The 20,932-nt window shown below is 33.8% G+C and overlaps 2 protein-coding genes across 2 annotated transcripts; both read left to right on the forward strand.

The window, feature by feature from the left end:
• Positions 1–1,424: 1,424 nt before the first annotated feature.
• On the forward strand, positions 1,425–2,365 carry LOC308434736 (olfactory receptor 6C3-like; the record flags this gene model as incomplete). Its single annotated transcript, XM_080935128.1, is given in 2 exon segments — positions 1,425–2,348; positions 2,351–2,365. Coding segments are annotated over 2 exon segments (939 nt in total).
• A 10,609-nt stretch (positions 2,366–12,974) lies between these two features.
• On the forward strand, positions 12,975–13,925 carry LOC308435284 (olfactory receptor 6C3-like; the record flags this gene model as incomplete). Its single annotated transcript, XM_080935956.1, has 1 exon — positions 12,975–13,925. One exon carries the CDS (start codon positions 12,975–12,977, stop codon positions 13,923–13,925), a length of 951 nt encoding a protein of 316 aa, XP_080792082.1.
• Between the last annotated feature and the right edge of the window lie 7,007 nt (positions 13,926–20,932).

The following is a 20,932-nucleotide window of genomic DNA, read 5'->3' on the forward strand; positions in this document are numbered from 1 at the left end:
ACCAGATACTATTAGAGCATTTACAAAATGTCAGAAGCTTTTGTAGTAACAATAGCAGAGCTGTCCCATCCTTCTATTCTCTCTTTAAATAGCACTTCCTGAATTACTACTTAAAATTATAGAAGGCTGGAGTATATTTCCATATCACTGAAGAATTTTACTAATCTAATTTGTTTCAAGAATTTCTATTCAGACATCATAAAATTAAAAAGTCTGATTAATATGAATGCTACCAATGTCCAGCAGAGCAGCAACACCTTATATTCTCTTCCTTAGAGCAATAACCTACCCTTATAAAATAAAGAGGCAATTTTTTTTATTATTTAACAGACAACAATCTAAAGAATATCATATCCTCTAGTGTTGTATTTGAATAGCTGATAATTAACTAAATAGGTGAAAATGAATGAGAACAATTTTCATGTACATCAGGGTATCCCTGTGGATGAATGGACCTATACAAAGATTGATCTTATGTGGATTAAGAAAGTTGGGAAATAAATTATTTATCCATGAAACCTCAAAAATAGGCAAATATATGGTCAAATAGAAAACATACTATAGGACATTGCAAGAGAAAGACCTACTTACACATAAGGCAAGTAACACCTTTTTCCATTTTTATTTTAGAAAAACAATGAAAGCAAATAGTTTATGTCTCTTGAATCTCAAATAGAATTTTTCCTTGTATACTATAAGTATTTCTAACTCTGTAAACAGAATCAAGTGTTACAGGGGTTGAATAAGGTATAATTCAGTATCTAAAGAATGTATTCCCTATTTTTAATAAGATAATAAAAAACACTATCTTAATTGTATAATACGTATATTATTTCATCTTTTCCTTAATATTTATTCTACAATATTGCTATTAAAATAAATTTAATTACATAAATGTAGATAAAACTTTTAAATATTTGCTAAGAAAAATTATCGGCGGATTTCTCACATATAAAAGATTAAGGAGCTCTCATTACCTTTCAAGAGCACTAGAGAAATCTTTGTGTTTTTAAGAGAAAGTCCACTCTGATGTATACATTATCTTTAAAAGGAAAATTTGTGTTTTGTATTGCTTAAACAAATGTTAACAAAGCTTTTTTCTAATTATACTTGAAGCAAAAATTACTGACTTTATAATACATCTTCTAAAGATATGACTTACAATACAAAAATTTTCCTGCATAATATACTTAAGAGGCCATTAAACAAGCTGCATTCCAAATTAAAATACAACAAAACTACGCAATAATAATCGTTTATATCTAATTGTCATGAAGTGTAGAAAATAATTTAGAACTGCATTAGTTAGAAAGATGTTAATTGTGAGTCATATCTTTCAATTCCTTTAAAAGACTTTTTTACCCTAAATATCTTAAAAGAGGAAATAGAAGAGGAGGCAGCATCAGAAGGGGAGAAGAGAGGACATGAATCACACAGAGATTACAGAATTCATCCTCTTAGGCCTTTCTGATGACCCTAACCTTCAGATTGTGATTTTCCTCTTTTTATTAATCACATATATATTAAGTGTCACTGGAAACCTGACAATCATTGCTTTGACCTTCATAGACTCCCATCTACAGACACCAATGTATTTCTTCCTCCGGAATTTTGCTTTCTTGGAAGTCTCATTTACAAGTGTATGTATTCCTAGATTTCTGGGGTCAATTGTCACTCGGAATAAGACCATTTCCTATAACAATTGTGCTGCCCAGCTTTTTTTCTTTATCTTTATGGGAGTTTGTGAATTTTACATTCTAACTGCCATGTCCTATGATCGCTACGTTGCCATCTGCAAGCCCCTTCACTACACCACCATCATGAACAGGAAACTCTGCACCTTGTTTGTGTTGTGTGCCTGGCTGGCTGGTTTTCTGACTGTTTTCCCACCCCTTATGCTTTTGCTACAGCAGGATTACTGTGCTTCTAATGTCATTGATCATTTTGCATGTGACTTTTTCCCCATCTTGCAACTGTCTTGCTCAGATACATGGTTTCTAGAAGTGATTGGTTTCTATGTTGCTCTGGTTGCTCTGTTGTTCACTTTGGCATTGGTGATTTTATCTTACATGTACATTATCAGGACTATTTTAAGAATTCCTTCTGCCAGCCAGAGGAAAAAGGCTTTTTCTACCTGTTCCTCTCACATGATTGTCATCTCCCTCTCTTATGGAAGCTGCATCTTCATGTATGCCAATCCCTCTGCAAAAGAAAAGGCCTCGTTGACTAAAGGCGTGGCAATTCTCAATACTTCTGTTGTCCCCATGTTAAACCCCTTCATTTATACCCTAAGGAACCAGCAAGTAAAGCAAGCACTCAAAGGTGTAGTTCACAAAGTAATATTTTCTGTAAGCAAATGAAATAAAAACTACCTTAAGGATAAAGAACTTTTGTAAGAAATAATGACTTATAATCTTCAAAAATATTAAGTATCCTTGGTCTCTGACAGTTTCTTTGTGTCTTACATTGTAGTAATGTTTATAGTTTCACTGTTTCTCTTATCTTTACAATCAATAATATATAATACATTGTTGTTTTAAAATCTTGAATAAATGTTGGCAAGCAGTGGAAAATCCAAAGTCAAACCAGGACCAAGAGAAACCTTAGGCACAAAATAACATCCCTACTATAAGAGCTTTTGGCAATTCTTATATGCCAAAAAAAGGGGGGGGTTAGTTTCTTTGCAAGGTATATTCATGAATAAATTGTTTACATTCCAATGGAAACCCACTCACTTGAGAATATTTGGGCTGCACACATTGGCCTTGGTGGTCAATAAAGAATAAAGACACAAAGTTGATTGAGAAAGAAGTGAACAGTTCTGGAAAGAATTGTGCAAAGCTGAATGTGACCAAACTATGTTGTATAAAATTCCCAAATAACTTTTAAAAATAATAAAATGTACTTTTTCACAGATTCTTTGGAAATGTTATATATTTTAAAGAAATATTCTATGGGAGGATATCTAATAACAGTTTTATTATATTTATATGTCTATAATCTACATATATTCTGTCATCAAATTCATCAGGAATAAAGTTATAAAGGCTATTTTCCATATTTTCTAGATTAATTGACATTTTTGATAGCATTTAAGATTATCTATGTTCTGTATACTCATTCTTTCTGAACAATAGGCTCTATTTCAATGCATCTTAAATGCAATTTGTACATTTTAAATTGTGCCACACTTGCTCTCTGTGTAAATTAAGAAGGTTGTTTCTTTAAAACATAATAGGTAATTTGGAAGTGAACTAATTTTTTCAACCTTGTGGGTATCAATTCAATAACTTTTCTTCTCCTTTGAGTTGTTTGTTACTGATTAATATTTATACTGTGTGAGAGTTCATTCATTATTTTCTTTTTTCTTTTCCCAACTAGTGTAGATTAGAAAATGCTATGTCTCCTGTAATTTATTTCTGTGTGTAGAACACCATAACATACAAACTAAAATGAAAAATGAATTAAAGTCTTTCATACCAATTTAATACGTTTGGAAATGAATTTTTAAATTTTAAATCTTAACTATCTGCCAAGATCCTAAAGCCCAAGCATTCCACTGTGAGAAAATGACATATCTCAGGGGAATCTAATGTTTCAGAGTCATTTTAATACTCTTTAAGTATTGGTATGTGCTTTCTAATTAAGTATTTTCAAATGCCTTTTATTAATTCATTTATTCAAAGATGTGCATACTAAATAAAGAAGTAAGTCAGTGAAAAAAAGATTTATCTTGTACCAATATAGTTATAAAAGACAAAAAAAGCAAGTCTATAAAATATATGCGACCACAGGTAATTTTATAAATGTTAGTACAATATGTTGTATAATTTACAGATGATATTGAAACATAAACAATAAACAAGGTAATACTATCAACAATGTATTCGTAATACCACGGAGAAAATGAAGTTGCCGTTGTTCTGTTTTTGTTTTGTTTTGTTTTGTTTTGTTTTCTTAACTCAAGAATAGCAAGTAGCCTTGAGAGAAAAATGCAGTGAGAAAATTCACATATCAAAAGTCTCAGACAAATAGGCATATCTGCAAAACAGCAAACTCTTAATATCTAAACTCCTGTAAAACATGCTGCAGAGTGAGGCTACTGAGATATACAACAATATTTTTTTCTGTTACTCAACAACTTATCAAGACAATGTAACACAAGCAATATGACAGTTTTTTTGTTATTTTGTTTTGTGCTTTTAAAGTTGAACTGCTATGTAAACACAACTGCCCTTCTAACATTTAACCTGAAATTTTCCCTGGTATATTTGTTCTATGCAACTCTTTAAAAAAAGGGAAAAGATCCTTTTACTGTTTGTATAAATGTATTTGATGTCTATTTAAATATTGTCCATTTATGAATTAATTTTTATAGTTAGAAAACAAATTATTATCTAGGTGATATTTTTTGGTGAAATGGGTAAAGCACTCTTGGTTTAATTTTAAAAATATTTTCTTATGATGTTATGATGTGATTATACCATTTCCCCTTCCCTTTCCACTTCCTGTCCTTTTTATGCACTTCCCTTTCTCTCTGTCTCTGTCTCTGTTTCTGTCTTTCTCTCTGTCTCTGTCTCACTCTCTCTGTCTCTCTCTCAAATTCACATTTTTATCTTTAATTATATGTGTGTGTGTGTGTGTGTGTGTGTGTGTGTGTGTGTGTGTGTGTGTAAATAATTGTGGGGCTGTGGGCCTTGAAAGGTATTCTGGTTCCTGGTCAAGAAAGGTTGAAGCCCTGGTGACCCCAGGGGTCAGTAGGTGCTTCCCTAAAACTTCCTGTCACTAGCCACACCCTTCATAGATTCTTGGTTATCAGTCATGTTGGGCAAAGTTCCAAGCCCCTCCTCTAAAGGTGAAGACTTGACCATAGGTCAAGACATCTTCATTACAATGAGATACCAAAAGGCATGAAGGCTTAGCCAATTAGCCTTTATTTTCCCCAGACACTCCTCCCTGCAAAAGGTATTTAATCTGAAACTCACCTTGAGAAGTCAGGGTATGGTTTTATTAATGCACTTTTTGCATTGACAATAAATGTCTTAAAACCATGGTCTGTCTCCTTTCCATCTAGACCCTCCATCTGGAGCTGTAAAGAAGCTTTTCACCTACAGAGTTGCTGCCTCATCTCCCTTAGAAGGCCTCTTTGTTTTCCCAGCCAGAGCCACCAAGCTCGTTGCTACAGCTCACCACTAACAAGACAAGGACTCCCACCAACTGACCAGCTGTAGCTCCCCGCTTTCTCCTTTATCCCTGGCTAGACACAGCCCATGGGCCCCCAGTCCATTCTCAGTTTTTCCAGAGCATCCCAGCAGTGCCTGGATGCCCAAAAGCCTGAGAACCAGAAGGCGCTGTGCCTTGTCACAGGCATGGGGATCCCCAAGCAAGCTCTGGCTGTCAGTTCTGCCTCTCAGATTATGTTTCCCCACCCACACAGAGGTGTCCAAAGGCTTTCAACAAACTGACACTTGCCCAGCAGTTGTTTGGGGTAAGTACAATCAAATTCCCAGCATCTTTTGTCCCCCAGCAGACCAAGTCCTGTGGCGGGCCTCCTCAACCATATATCCAACATATAATCTACTCAGTCTTAATAAAGTTCTGTGTGTCTGAGACCTAAATTAAAACATATCCTAAGTAAATTTTAAGAAATTTTAGACACTACCTTTCCAAGGCTAATAAAAAATTTTGTTTTGAGGGTCATTTTTTTCATTTTATTAGATATTTTTTTGATTTTTACATTTCAGATGTTATCCCCTTCCCCCAATACCATCTCCCCTCCCCCTCGTTGGTTGGTGTTTTAGACCCTGGGAGCTGTGATGGGTTTGGTTAGTTGATAATTTTGTTCTTCTTATGGGGTTGCAAACCTTCTCAGCTCCTTCACTCCTTTCCCTAGCTCCTTCATTGGGCCCCCCATGTTTAGTCTGTTGGTTAGCTTCAACTATCCTCTTCTGTATCAATATGGTTCTGGCATAGCCTGAGGAGGCATCCATATTAGACTCCTACCAGTAAGCACTACTTGGCATCAGCAATGGTGCTTTAGTTTAGTACCTGCATATGGGGTAGATCCCCTGGTAAGGCAGTCTCTGGATGATCTTTTCTCCGATCCCTGCTCCTCTATTTGTCCCTTTATTTTTTCCTATGATTGTTTTATTCTCTCTTCTAAGAGAGACTGAGGCATCCACCTTCTGGCCTTCCTTCTCTTTGAGCTTCCTAAGTTGTGTGAGTTGTTTCTTGGGTATTCAAGCTTTTTGGGTTAGTATCCACTTATATGTGCATTCCATGAGTGTTCTTTTGAGACTAGGTTAACTCACTCAGGATGATATATTCTAGTTCCATTCATTTGCCTGAGAATTTAATGAACTCATTGTTTTTAATAGCTGAATAGTACTCTATTATGAACACGTACCACAATTTCTATATTTATTCTTCAGTTGAAGGACATCAGGGTTCTTTCTAGATTCTGGCTATTATAAATAAGGCTGCTATGAACATGGTGGAGCAGGTATAATTATTAGATGTTGAAGCTTCTTTTGGGTATATGTCAAAGAGGATAGCTGGCTCCTATTTTCTAATTTTTTTCAATTTTCCAAAATTGCTATGTTCAATTTTCCGTGGAACCACCAGACTGATTCTAGAGTGATTGTATCAGTTCACAATCCCACCAACAATGGAGGAGTGTTCCTCTATTTCTGCATCCTTGCCAGAATCTGCTGGTCACCTGAGTTTTTGATCTCTGCCATTCTGACTGGTGTGAGGTGGAAACTCAGGTTTGTTTTGGTTTACATTTCCATGATGACTAGTAATGTTGAGCATTTCTTTAGGTGCTGCTCAGCCATTCAATATTCTTTAGTTGAGAATTCTTTGTTTAGCTCTGTACCCCATTTTTAATAGGATTATTTGATTTTCTGAAGTCTAACTTCTTGAGTGCTTTGTATATATTGGATATCAGAATTCTATTGAATGAAAGATTGGTAATAATCATTTTTCAATCTGTTGGTTGTCTGTTTGTCCTCTTGATAATATCCTTTGCCTTACAGAAGCTTGGTAATTTCATGAGGTCCTATTTGTCAATTCGTGATTTTAGAGCATAAGCCATTGGTGTTCTCTTCAGGATATTTTCTTCTGTGCCAATGAGTTCTAAGCTCTTCCCCACTTTCTGTTCTATTAGTTTTAGTGTACCTGGTTTTATGTGAAGGAATTTGATCCACTTGGACTTGAGCTTTGTACAGTAAGTAGATAAGAAAGGATTGATTTGCACTCTTCTGCATGCTGACTGTCAGTTGAACCAGCACCATTTGTTGAAAACGCTGTCCTTTTTCCATTAAATGTTTTTAGCTTTTTTGTCAAAGACTAAGTGACCTTACCTGTGTGGGTTTAATTCTGTGTATTCCATTCTATTTTATTGATCTACCTGCTTGTCTTTGTACCAATACCATGCAGTGAGCTTAACAACAGAGAAATGCAAATCAAAGCCACAAGAAAATATCTTCCTATTTCAAAATCAATAGGTATTGGGAAAAATTGTTTGAAATGAAATGCTGAAGAACATTTTTAAAAAGGAACACTAAAAATCCTTACATATTTTTGTTAGAAATATAAAATTGTATAACCCTTCTGTATTGATTTTCATAAAAATATTAAATATACAAATGTTATATAAATCAACTATTAGGTAAATATGAAGTGAACAATATGCAGAATAGCCAATAAAATAGAAATTATCTCACTAACCTCCTGAAAGAAAACTAAAAATTATATGGAATATTTTTGAGCCATAGAAAAGAATGAATATTACCTCATGTAACAACAAGGAAAAAAATATAAAAAATTATGTTAAATAAAATAAAACAAGTACAGAAAGTCAATCATCAGTTGTATTTTCTTATGTACTTGAACTCAAAGATGTGAAGGGGAAGAAAATCAACCAGGTAAGGTTGATCAGTAAATATTAAATAACATTTAAATAGAAATGATAAGTTCTGGTGTGATATACAAAGCTGAATAATTATAGACAAAGTAAAGATTAAGAATCCAAGGTCCAAATCTATATATAGTAAAAGCAATGCACAGCAAACCAGTTTCAACATCCAAAAAAAAAAAAAAAAAAAAAATGGAGAGAAACTCGAAGCAATCCCACTAAAATCAGGGTCTAGACAAGGCTGCCCACTTTCCCCTTATTTATTCAGTTAAGTTCTAAAAGTCCTAGCCAGAGAAATTAGACAACAAAAGGAGGCTAAAGAGATACAAATTGGAAAAGAAGAATTCAAAATATCACTATTTGCAGATATGATAGTATTCCTAAGTAACCCCAAAAAATATACCAGAGAACTCCTAAACCTGATAAACAATGCCAGCAAAGTGACTAGATATAAAATTAACTCAAACAAATTAGTAGCCTGCCTATACTCAAAGCACAAACAGGCTGAGAAAGAAATTAGAGAAGCAAAACTCTTCACAATAGTCACAAATAATATAAAATACCTTGGTGTGACTCTAACCAAGCAAATGAAAGATCTCTATGACAAGAACTTCACCTCTCTGAAGTAAGAAATTGAAGATCTCAGAAGGTAAAAAGATCTCCCATGTTCATGGATTGGCAGGATTAATACAGTAAAAATGGCTATCTTGCCAAAAACAGATTTAATGTAATCTTCATTGGAATTCCAACTAAATTCTACATAGAGTTAAAAATAAGAATTTACAAATTTATTTGGAATAATAAAAAAAGCTAGGATAGCAAAAACTTTGCTCCACAGTAAAAGAGTCTGGGGGATTAACCATCCCTCACTTCAAGCTATATTACAGATCAATCATGATAAAAACTGCATGGTATTTGTACAGAGACAGGCAGGTAGATCAATTAATAGAATGGAAGACATACAAATGAACCCATAAACCTAGAGTCATTTGATCTTTGACAAAGAAGCTTAAAACATTCAATGGAAAAAGAACAGCATCTTCAACAATTGGTGTTGGTTCAACTGGCAGTCAGCGTGTAAACGAATGCATATAGATCCTTAGAAATTCCCATAAGGATCCACTTACTAGTTTAGCAGAAGCCAGAGGCCTTGAACCAGAATGATGATTCATTACAGTGAATATGTGCAAGTAAAGATGTATGAGCAAAACATGTGATCAGGTGTAGATCATGTGATACACTGCAGCTTCCATGCCAAAATATTTGTTGTTGCAGTTGTTGTTTTATTTTGTTTTGTTTTTATTGCAGGGAGGAGTCACAAGCTTGAAGGGATAGGGAAATTAGTGGGATTAGAATACATGGTGTAAATTCACAAGAATAAATAAAAAGTTGAAAAGTTGAGGATCTCATAAATCCTATGTTGTGGTGGTTTTTACCATCACTAAAACATAGCCATATGGCAGAATCTGCTTCTGAAATAAATTTCCTTTTATAAAAAGAAAAATATATATTATGGAGGAGAAAAGTACAAATAGACGTTTACAAAAATGCTGCTGTCTTATAGAAGTTTGTCCTTTATCCTGTAAAAAATTAATAAGTACACTGCTCACATTTGTAGACATGTTGGGCAAAGTTTTTGTAAAGCTAAAGACACTGTCAAGAAAACAAAATGGCAGCCAACAGACTGGGAAAGTATCTTTACCTATCCCATATCTAATAGATATCTAATATCTAATATATGTAGACAACTCAAGAAGTTAGACTGCAGAGAATCAAACAATCTTATTAAAAGATAAGGTACAAAGCTAAACAACAAATTCTCAACTGAGGATTACCGAATGGTCAAGAAGCACCTAAAGAAATGCTCAACATCCCTAGTCATTAGGGAAATACAAATCAAAACAACCCTGAGATTCCATCTCACACCAGAAAGGCTAATATAAAAAACTCAGATGAAAGCAGATGCTGGCAAGGATGCACAGAAAGAGGAACACTCCTCCACTGTTGGTTAGGTTGTAAGCTGGTATAACCACTCTGGAAATCAGTCTGTTGGATCCTCAGAAAATTGGAAATAGTATTACCTGAAAACCCAGCTATTCCACTTCTGGGCATATACACAGAGATGCTCCAACATATAATAAGGACACATGCTGCACAATGTTCCTAGCAGTCTTATTTATAATAGCCAGAAACTGGAAAAATCCAGATGTCCTTCATCAAAGGAATGGATACAGAAAGTGTGGTACATTTACACAATGGAGTAATACTCAGCTATTAGAAACAATGACTTTAAAAAATCCCTAGGCAAATGGATGGAACTAGAAAATATCATCCTGAGTGAGGCAACCCAGTCACAGAAGAAAAGAGATGATATGCAGTCACTGGTAATTGGATAATAGCCCCAGAAAGCTCTGAATAACAAAGAAACAGCTCACAAACTCATGAAGCTCAAAAAGAAGTAAGGCAAAAATGTGGAAACCTCAGTCTTTCTTAAAAAAAAATGAAAAAGAAAAAAAATGTGTATTCATCATATATTATTATGTAACAAATTATGTAAGCTATAATAATATTTTATAAAATAAATAAATTAATAAAATAAGGATTAATAAATAAAGTTTAGGGCTGGATAGATTGATTATTTAGTGGTTAAGACCATATTCTTCTCTTTCGGGGACCTGAGCTTAGTTCTCAATATTTACACCTGAACACTGCCCACCTATATATCCAGTTCCCAGAAATCCAATACCTCTGGCCTCAGTAGGCACACACACTCACATACACATACACAACTCAGACATTCACATTATTAAAAATAATATATTTTTAAAGTTAAATTATATTGCATATTGTTAATATGTTTGAATAATTTGATGTGAAATTTTTGCAAACTGTTAATATTAACAAAAAAGAACATATCAATGATTAATCTGTATCTTAATGATGTCTTTCCATGACATGCTTTGTTTATAAATTCCCATGGGATAACAGAAAGATACAGATAAAGTAAGTCCAAGTCCAGGTCCATTTTGAAAGAAAACAAGATAGAAATCTTCCTTATTTGTGATTATTCAAGCCATCATTTGCAACAACAGCAACAAAAGAAACTCTTAAGCCTAATAAGAAAATATTTCTTACTTTGAGGGTATAAATTCCATTCCTGCAAATATTTCACCTAAAATACCCATGTAAAGGCAGAGGAAAATTCTTTAGAAAGTTCATTGTTCAGTGTGAAGAACCCAATGGAAGAGGACTCAATCAGCACAGGTATTTGCATAGGTGTTAATGGAAGAACAAAAAATGAAGGCTTGATTGCAATCTGACAAATCATATCCCAGATCTTAAAGTAACTGAAATAAGCATACCATGAGTTAAATACTACTAGTCTCTAAGAAAGAGGAATATAATCCAGGGAGACACCAAGAAATAAAATCACCTTGTTTGTCTCAGGGAATCTGAAATCAAGTGTTACCGAGCCAACTTTCCAGCTCTGAAATCACAACTATTTAAGAAAGGATTTCAGACTTCATTTTCATGATGAACCCACAAGTAAGTTTGCTATGTTCACACATTATTAAATATTTCAATTCATTAAGCATTTACAATATTATCTACACATAACATAGAGAATGTGAAAATTGAAGATCTTATGAGGGATGTAAAGGAAGGAAGGAGATAGTGTGATGGGGAAAAAGTAAATATCACATTTACATATGCAAAATCTAGATTTATGTGTGTGTGTTTCTGTCTCCCTCTCACTCTCTGTTTGTATGTCTGTGTCTGCATGTCTGTTTCTGTCTGTCTGTCTGTCTGCCTCTCTCTCTCTCTCTCTCTCTCTCTCTCTCTCTCTCTGTGTGTGTGTGTGTGTGTGTGTGTGTGTGTGTGTGATGTGATGTGATGTGAGATGAAATCAAAAAGGGAGTAGGAAAGAGACCAAGGGAAAGGAAAGAGAGAGATAATGAAGCAGGATCTTATTCTTGTTCTATGTATGTTGTAAGATACAATGATGTATAGGCATGGCAATCTCAGAATGGAACCCATTATACTGTATGCCAAGTAAAAATATTTAAATGTATCTTAGGGGATTTATAGTTTCTTTTAACCTGAAATAGAACAAATGTTGCCACAGAAGAAACCATTGACTAGATACACAAAACAGAAAGCCAATAGTAAGTATTGAATTGTTCTCCTACCCTATGTTTAATGTTATACTGTAATAAAAAGAGAACCTTTAAACTGAATTTTCAATTATTTGAAAGGGTAGCTACTTTCCTATAAATGTTACTTTGACCATCTATTTGTTTATTTGTGTAGCATTGTTGTATTAAAAATTAAACTATACATTTAAAAATAATTTTAATGTTTTTAGCTAATGTCTTATTGTTTCTAAAAAGATTTTCCTTTCTTATTTTCTGTTCTTTGTAATATGAAAGGAAATCATGTTGAGTGAATGTCATTATCCAAAGGCCCTGAAGTATCAAATATTGAAGAAAATGCCTCAGTATGTCCATGAGTATGCAGGGTACTTCTCCAGTGAGATGGTCACCAGAGCAAAATTTGGTAAAATTTTGAAAATTTCCCAAACCACAGTGCACATAGTTTTACCAAATGTAAGTCTGGAGGTAAAACTAGATTACCTCTATAAGCTTATACCATGCTCTAGATGTGTTTTTACAATGTTGAAAAAAAGGGAGAACAGTTCCACTATTTCACATGCTTCATTGGGTAACTTAATAAATTTTAAATTCTTATAGTATAAGAACAGTAGAAATAAAAGTATACTGTAACTCCATTTAATGCTTTGGAAAAGATAATTTAAATGATATCAGAATTTTTTATCCAAATTTATAGCTCCAATATGTTTTCCAGTCGACAGGTTGAACAACAGATTCTATTTGTCATTTGAACGAAAAATAAGTAAGGGCAGATTTTTTTTTCTTTTATAAGACTATTCATCTTTACAAATACTTTCTAAATACCATGTTGTACCTTTAATATTTTTCTATGTATTTTGTGTTATGGAAGATTATATTTTGTATATTTGAAGAGAAAATTGACAATGAAAAACCGCACAGTGCCCACAGAATTCATTCTATTAGGACTGTCAGATGACCCTGTGCTCCAGATTGTGATATTCCTCTTTTTAATCCTCATGTACATACTAAGCATCACTGGAAACCTGACCATAATCACCCTCACCTTGGTAGACCCTCATCTACAGACACCCATGTATTTCTTCCTCAGGAACTTCTCTGTTTTAGAAATAACCTTTACAACTGTCTGTATCCCAAGATTTCTGAGCACAATTGTTACCAGAGACAAAACTATTTCCTATAATAATTGCACAGCTCAGTTGTTTTTCTTCATCTTCATGGGTATCACCGAATTTTACCTGCTAACTGCTATGTCTTATGATCGCTATGTGGCCATCTGCAAACCCCTGCACTACACAACCATTATGAACAGAAGAGTCTGTGTATTGCTGGTGTTTTCTGCCTGGCTGGCAGGTTTCCTCAACATCTTTCCACCCGTTATTCTCTTTCTTCAGTTAGATTACTGTGACTCTAATGTCATTGATCACTTTGCTTGTGACTACTTTCCCCTCTTGCAGTTATCCTGCTCAGACACATGGCTCCTGGAAGTGATTGGGTTTTATTCTGCAATAGTGATATTGCTTTTTACTTTAGCATTGATCATTCTTTCCTACATGTTCATTGTCAAGACAATTTTGAAACTTCCATCTGTCAGTCAGAGGAAAAAGGCTTTCTCTACATGCTCCTCCCACATGATTGTCATTTCTATCTCGTATGGCAGCTGTATATTCATGTATGCTAACCCTTCTGCCAAAGAAAGAGCATCACTGACCAAAGGAGTAGCAATTCTCAATACTTCTGTGGCCCCTATGATGAATCCATTTATCTATACCCTGAGGAACCAGCAAGTGAAGCAAGCCTTTAAGGACACTATCCAAAAAGTAGTGCTTTTCTCAGGCAAAGGAAAACATTTGTGAGGTTAAAGGCACAAGTTCTTGTTTCCAGATTCATAGGTAACAGTAATAAAGCATAACTGGGCATAGGGTTGGCATTTTGATATTTATTGATATTCCATGTTTACAATAAGCATTATGTTCTGTACATCTAGCTCATTTCTATGTGTGTTCATCAATCTAGTGGTTTTTGTAATCATCATCTATTGTATTTTTTGTGTACATTTTTCTCTAAAAAAATGAAATCATTTCAAATGTTTTTCTAATGTGCAACTCATATCAGGACTCTCCTTCATTGCTATTAATTGGTAGCTTAATATCTTACTATAATTTTATTCTTCTTATATTTAAAATATTGGGAAAACTAGAAACTGCTTCATGCTTTTCTAATATTTCAAATCTTTGTTGAAATGTATTTAGATGATATAGAAAATCCAGGCAAATAATCATGCTTTTGGATATGAGTATGTTATTTTTGTGTAATGACAAGATTTAGCATGCTAGACAGAGTCAGGATCTGTAATAATGGTAAGAATTGTCATTTTTACTATTAAATAGGAGAAAATAGTACCTGAAATCTGGTTCTATTCAGCATTATGTGTAATCAAATAACCACAATCATTGGTAGTTTTATTAAAATATAAATATCCACTAAATATTTTAAAGACTATAATCACATGAATCATATTTTTATACCAATAATTATAATAAAGACAAAATGATTAACAGGTGAAAAAATATACAGTAAATATTAAAGTGATTGTGACAGTAAGGATACTCTCATCTGTTTTAACATTTTGGTTAATAGAATTTTTACATAAAGTTTATCAGGTACCTGTTCCCCATTAATATGATTCTCTTGTAGATCTAGTAACTATATTAACACAAAGAAGAAAATGTAGACTAATAAAAAAAATTAAACAAAATTATGATATACCTATGTGATTTCAGTTTTCTTGAGAGCTATTTTTTAATCTGAGGATCTAATAATTTAAAATTGCTGATAGGGTCTGGGTTCAGTCAAAGAAAATGCACCCAACCCTCAAGATACTGGAGGCCCCAAAAAGTGGAGGGGTGGATGGGAAATAGTCAGACAGAGATGGGGATAAAATCTGTAATGTAAAAAAATTAAATTTCAAATGAAATTTAAGACAAATAATTACTGATAGGAAAGCTAATGTCTAATGTCTACTGTATGTGTGGATACTATGCATATTACACTTCTGCTTAGAAAACTTACGTATTTATTTTGTAAAATTCCTTAACATTGAACTTTATTATCACAAATTTATTAGGGAAGTAGTAATGTAGAATCAAGGTTGATAGTTAAAATTTTTAAAGCCAATAACTTAAAAGTGTAGTTTTAAGTTGTTTAACAGCAAAACTTGGATTCATAAAGTCAGAACACACTGATTTTGCTGTTAATGATTTACTAATAGAATCCCACGATAAACACTATATTGTTAATGGACTTTATAATATTTGTCTTATTTACTCCCATAAGTGATGCTGTTATTTTTAAAACAAAACAAATTCCACATACATTTTCAAAAATTCTCTGTAAGAGGTATAGGTCAGGTATTATTGCCATTGACAGGTACAGACAGCATATGTCCCATCTTTGACCCCATCGTGACCAGATCAGTTTTGCAGTTGCTGAATATGTGCTCATGTTGGCCTGTAACGACAAGCCTATGATACATGACAGATCTTGACTTCTCTCATCTTGACTTTTATGCTTGTGTTTCTTAATTGACATGAGAGTCATAATCACGTTGCTTCCTGTTTGGAATATATATCTAAATAGTAAACTTCTCAATCAGGATGATAACTCAACAAGCTAGCCACTGGAGAAACTCTTATGGAAAAAGACACCTTACAAAATAAAACCATAAATAAAACTATAAAAGTTTCAGAATTCAGTGCTATTGAGATAATATATTTAGTCATAAAAGTATTAAGCAATACAAAACATAGGGTAGGCTCATAGGGATTTTTTTATAAATTAACATATCCCAGACAATACAAAGTTTCAACAACCAAGAATTATTATTCCTTTGAAATTATATTTAAATATTTTGGACAACAAAGAAAATCATTTATCTAGAGAAATTTAGACTTCCTGACTATTTCCCCAATCATCTCAAATGTTAACAGCATGACTACAGCACACTTTAACTGTATTAAATTCCCTTTAGCTTGTGATCAAAACTCTATCATGTTTGGATTTATTTGCACCACTAACTTCAGCCATCTCCATAGACTATGTTTGGTGACTCCTCATCACATGTAGATTCTGCTTATCCATTCTCCACCAGCTTTTTATGAAGCATGAACACTCTCTGATGTTAGATCATTTATGTTAATATTTCTAAGTTCATGTGGCCCCAAGCTTGGATTTTTATTTTTTCTGTTTTTCTTTTGTTTGTATAGTGAGAAACATTTCTGCCTTTTATCAATGCGTTTGGTCATTGGAGCCTAAAATATAGGAAGGGCATCAGCCTCATAAGCACATTTAACAAATTTAGTGTGCTAGGATGGTGGAGTTATGATCATGCACATAAGGGAATTTTTATAAGGTACTGTAATTTCAGTTTTAAAGACATTTCTATTAATGACTGTGATATCTTTAAAGCACAGAGAGCATTGTACTCATTATTGTCTTCCAAAGGATGCATGAAATTATACTCATTCAAGAAAATACATTTGTTAAATTAATATACAAGTAGATGTTTCAAAATAACTACTTCTCAGTCACATTATCAATGAATTCTCAAAATTAATATTTACATTTATCTTCTAGAAATTTTTCTTAAAACTTTAACTGTTTCTACAAACATCTTTTTTAATTATTTGTTCACTTTACATCCATAAATCAGTCACCCTCTCCTCTCAGTACCCCCTGACAAAGATCCTCCCCCCTCTCCCCTTTCTTTCTCCTCTGAGAAGGAGGAGCCCCACTGTGTCTTCCCCTCCCCCAAGCACATGAAGTCACTGTAGGACTACATTTGTTTATCAGTTCCCACTGTGGCCAAACCAGGCAGCTTTTGTTTTGTCTTGTTTTGTTTTAAGAATTATTGTTTTTTATTTATTTTTGGTTTTTGCTATGCTTCTACACAAACATACATTTTTCATGTATATAATTCAGTGATCAATGTACTTATTTCAAATACACTGTTATTTATCTTTCACATTTTCTAAGCACACAATGTATTCACCCATCACTCTCCTCCTCCACACCTTCCTACATACCTTCCATAATTCTTTCCCAGCTTGAGATCTCTCTTTTTTTTAGTTAGTTTTAATTTTTTTATTTCTGAGATGAGAGACGTTACACCCCCACCTCCACCCCACCCTCCCACCCCGCCTCCATCTGCCTTCCCAAAATTCCTCATCTCATTCATCTTCCCTGGTCTCCAAGAGAATATCACTACCCCAAACCCACCCTGTTAGGCCTCACCACTTCCTTGGGCCTCAAGTCTTTTGAGGGTTAGGTGCAGCTTCTCTCACTGAGGCCTTACTAAGCAGTCCTCTTCTGTGTGTGTGCATGTGCGTGTGAGTGTATGTGTGTGTCTGTGTCTATGTTTCTGTGTGACTCGTACCAGCTAGTGTATGCTGCCTGGAAGACCAGGGAGGTTACAGACTCCCAATACTCAAACAGAGGGACCTTAGATGAAATGCCACACAGCAGGGAGAGGAAACTTGTAGTGTCTACCTCCAGTAGAAAGTCAGGACATCAAGAGGAAGGATGGAGTTGCCAACTCACAATCAAAAACTCTGACACATACTTCCTGTCTGAAAGAATTGCAGGAAAAAAATAGAGACTGAGAAAAGGAGGCCCAGCTTCAAATCTTTTTATAACTTGCTTATTGATATCAAGATGTACACAGTTATGGTGCAATCCATAGGACCATACTCATTCATCTGCCTGGGACCTTATTTCTGAAGAAAATTGACTTCTTTCAGGTAGTAATTATCACCTGTCAATAGCTCCTTAGCTAGGTATGGGGTCTCATGTGTCCCTCTCCTTCCATGTTGGACTGTTGGTTTGACCTGACCTTCTACAGACCTTGTGTAGGCAACTGCAGCAGCCATGCATGCATGGGTATAACTGTACTGTCATGTCCAGAAGATAGTTTCACCACAGTCCTCTTCAAAGTCGGGTTCTTACTATTTCTAGCCATTGTAATCTGCTCTCCCACATTGGTCTCTGAGCCTTTCAAGGAGGGTTTGTGACATAGATGTGATGCATTTGTGGCTGATAATTCCATACACATTTGATCTCTGCTGTGTATTTAACACACTATAGAAGAAGCTACTCTATAAAGACTAAAAACTATTTATAGTAAAACTACATTTTTCTATTAATTAGTATTCCCATGTCTATTTTCTTACTCTTATCAAACTGATGGAGGCAACTTCCAATAATCCTTTAACAGTAATGAATGTTTTTTTTAAATGATTATTTGACAGACTGCAAGTGCACATTCTCTCTGTCTTTGAAGTTATAACTACCAGGATTTCCACAGGAGGCAGCAAAAATATTTCTTTTACTCACTAATCAACCATTTTAAATCCTATGATGAAATTACCCTGAATAGAACACATTTGGTGTTTTCTTAATTTGGAATATATTGATATAAGACAATAGCAAAATACATTATGTTAAACAATCTAATTAACAAGAAACTTCTGCCTCAGTTCTCAGATGTCATTGCTAATACTCTAGGAATCATCTGAGCTATTTCCTAACTAACTCTGTAGAATCTTAGTGTATAAAATATTGATGTAACCTTGGGAACATGCCTAACCACACAATGAGATAGTTCCATTGTCTGACAATTTAGGATAGTAACATACTTCACTGGTATGAAACCTTCACAAAATATCTATATACCCAATGTGCTTAACAAAGTGAAACTATTAATTTTAGTTTAATCACATATAATGATATATAACAATTCCCTCATTTGTCTCAAAACCAATAGTGCTGGTGCAGCCTAACAGTGATGATAAAATAATTGCCTTTCTATAGTGTCTTACATAGTCTTCCCTTAATCACAGTAGAAGCAGCTCAGTTTTCTCATCTGAACATCAGCAATAATAAACCTTAATGGTTTATTTATGTAAGTTGCAAATTTCTTTGGAGTCATAAAATCTAAAATATTTTATATTATTTGCTAATTTTCCTTCTGAAAATCCTTCAGATAATGCCTATCTACATGCAAAGACTATAGCCAACACTTTTCCAGTTATAAATGTTACTTCACTCTTCAAGTCAGATCTACTCACAAGAGATTTGAACTTCTAATTCAGGTATACTTATGCATCTAAAGCTCTGGTTTAGACTGCAGGGGTGAAAAAGTCCTAAATATACATCACTAACCGAATTTATAAAGGATAGCTCTCATGGGTAATCAGTTTGTTTAGTGACTATAAGATCATTCCCCAAATTGAGACATTCTTTAATGTGTATTTTGTTATTTTATATGTAACCATGTAAAGTGAATTCTGTTCTTTGCCACATCACTTGATATTAAACGGATCCCTAAGAAACAGACTTCAAAATACTAAAAATCTATAACAACTTAGTGAACTTGTTGGATATAAAATCATTTATTCTATTAAGCAATGAAACACTAGTTATCTTCGGTAACACATTACTAAGACTTTATATCCATTATGTCCACTGAGCATACCGATTGATTTTCTAATACCAAATGATCATATCTGAAACATATAGATAAAAATAACATTACATAGACTGAGGAGATGATATTTACATATTTAGGTGTGTGTGTGGGGTGTGCTTATGTGTGTGTTTGTGTGTGTGTGTGTGTGTGTGTATGTATGTAACAACAATTTATGAGAGGCCAAAGATTTGAAAGAGCTTGAGGGGGTGTATGTAGGAAGGGTTGGAGAGAGAAAAAAGAAAGAAGAAATTTTAAGATTATGTTTAATATCAAAAAAATGAAATAGAAGATGGTATGTGTGCAGGGAGAATGTTATTGACATTGGACTTGAATAAGAGCCAGATTGCAAAATTATGTCTAATAAACACTCTGCTTTGTGAAAGTAAAATCCAAATGAGTGCTGCCTTTATTTTTTCTGTATGCCTTGAATCTAAGGCATATAGAATCAAAGGCATAAAAAACTCAAAGTCATGTGAACTCAAAACAGGGTGATTTTAAAAAATAATCATTGAATGAACAAATGGTAGTGATTATAATCACAACTTGTTGAAAGATATAAAACCATAAAAAAGAGTCTGATATTTTTCACCATGCAGGATAATGAACACATCAAATCATTCTAAAATCCAATAATTAGCTATCATTTTCTTCTGAAATAGAAAAATCTTACTCATTCACAGGTTAGTATGTTGCCACTTAGAAGCTACTGACCTCTATGTTTGTTTGCTTACTTTATATATATATATATAAGTGTTTTACATGCAAGTATGTCTGTATACCACATATGTTCTTGGTGACAATAGAAGTCAGAAGAGGGGTGTCAGATTTCCTAGTATTAGAATGGCATATGTTGTAAACCACTTATGAGGTACTGAAAACCAAATGCTGTTCCTCCACAAGACCAATGAATGTTCTTAACAGCTAAGCCATTATTCCAGCTTCTAATCTCTATTTTTCTTCTCTTTGTAAAGTTATAGTTAATTATAAATATAAAGCATTTTTAATTTTTGATTTTACATCATTTATATCTATATATTCTAAATTATACTGTAACTTGGACATGTTGCTACTAAGTATCCTGAGGATCTATTCTCCATGGTATCTTCTGTTTTCTCATTCATCTATCCCCTTGGGTCTAAGCTAAATAGAACAGATAAATTAGGACAAGCCTGAATATCATTGATCTGGCTTCAATCTATTATCCCATTCTTCAAGCTGGTAAAGAAACTGCATTAATCTTTTTAATGATAATTTTTATCTATCAAAGTATTATTTCTTTCAGTACAATGATACAATAATCTGGACCATAGGTTCTTAATTGTACTTAGATTCATGAGA

This window comes from Micromys minutus, assembly GCF_963924665.1.
Source record: "Micromys minutus genome assembly, chromosome: 22".
In the NCBI taxonomy this organism is placed as follows: domain Eukaryota; kingdom Metazoa; phylum Chordata; class Mammalia; order Rodentia; family Muridae; genus Micromys; species Micromys minutus.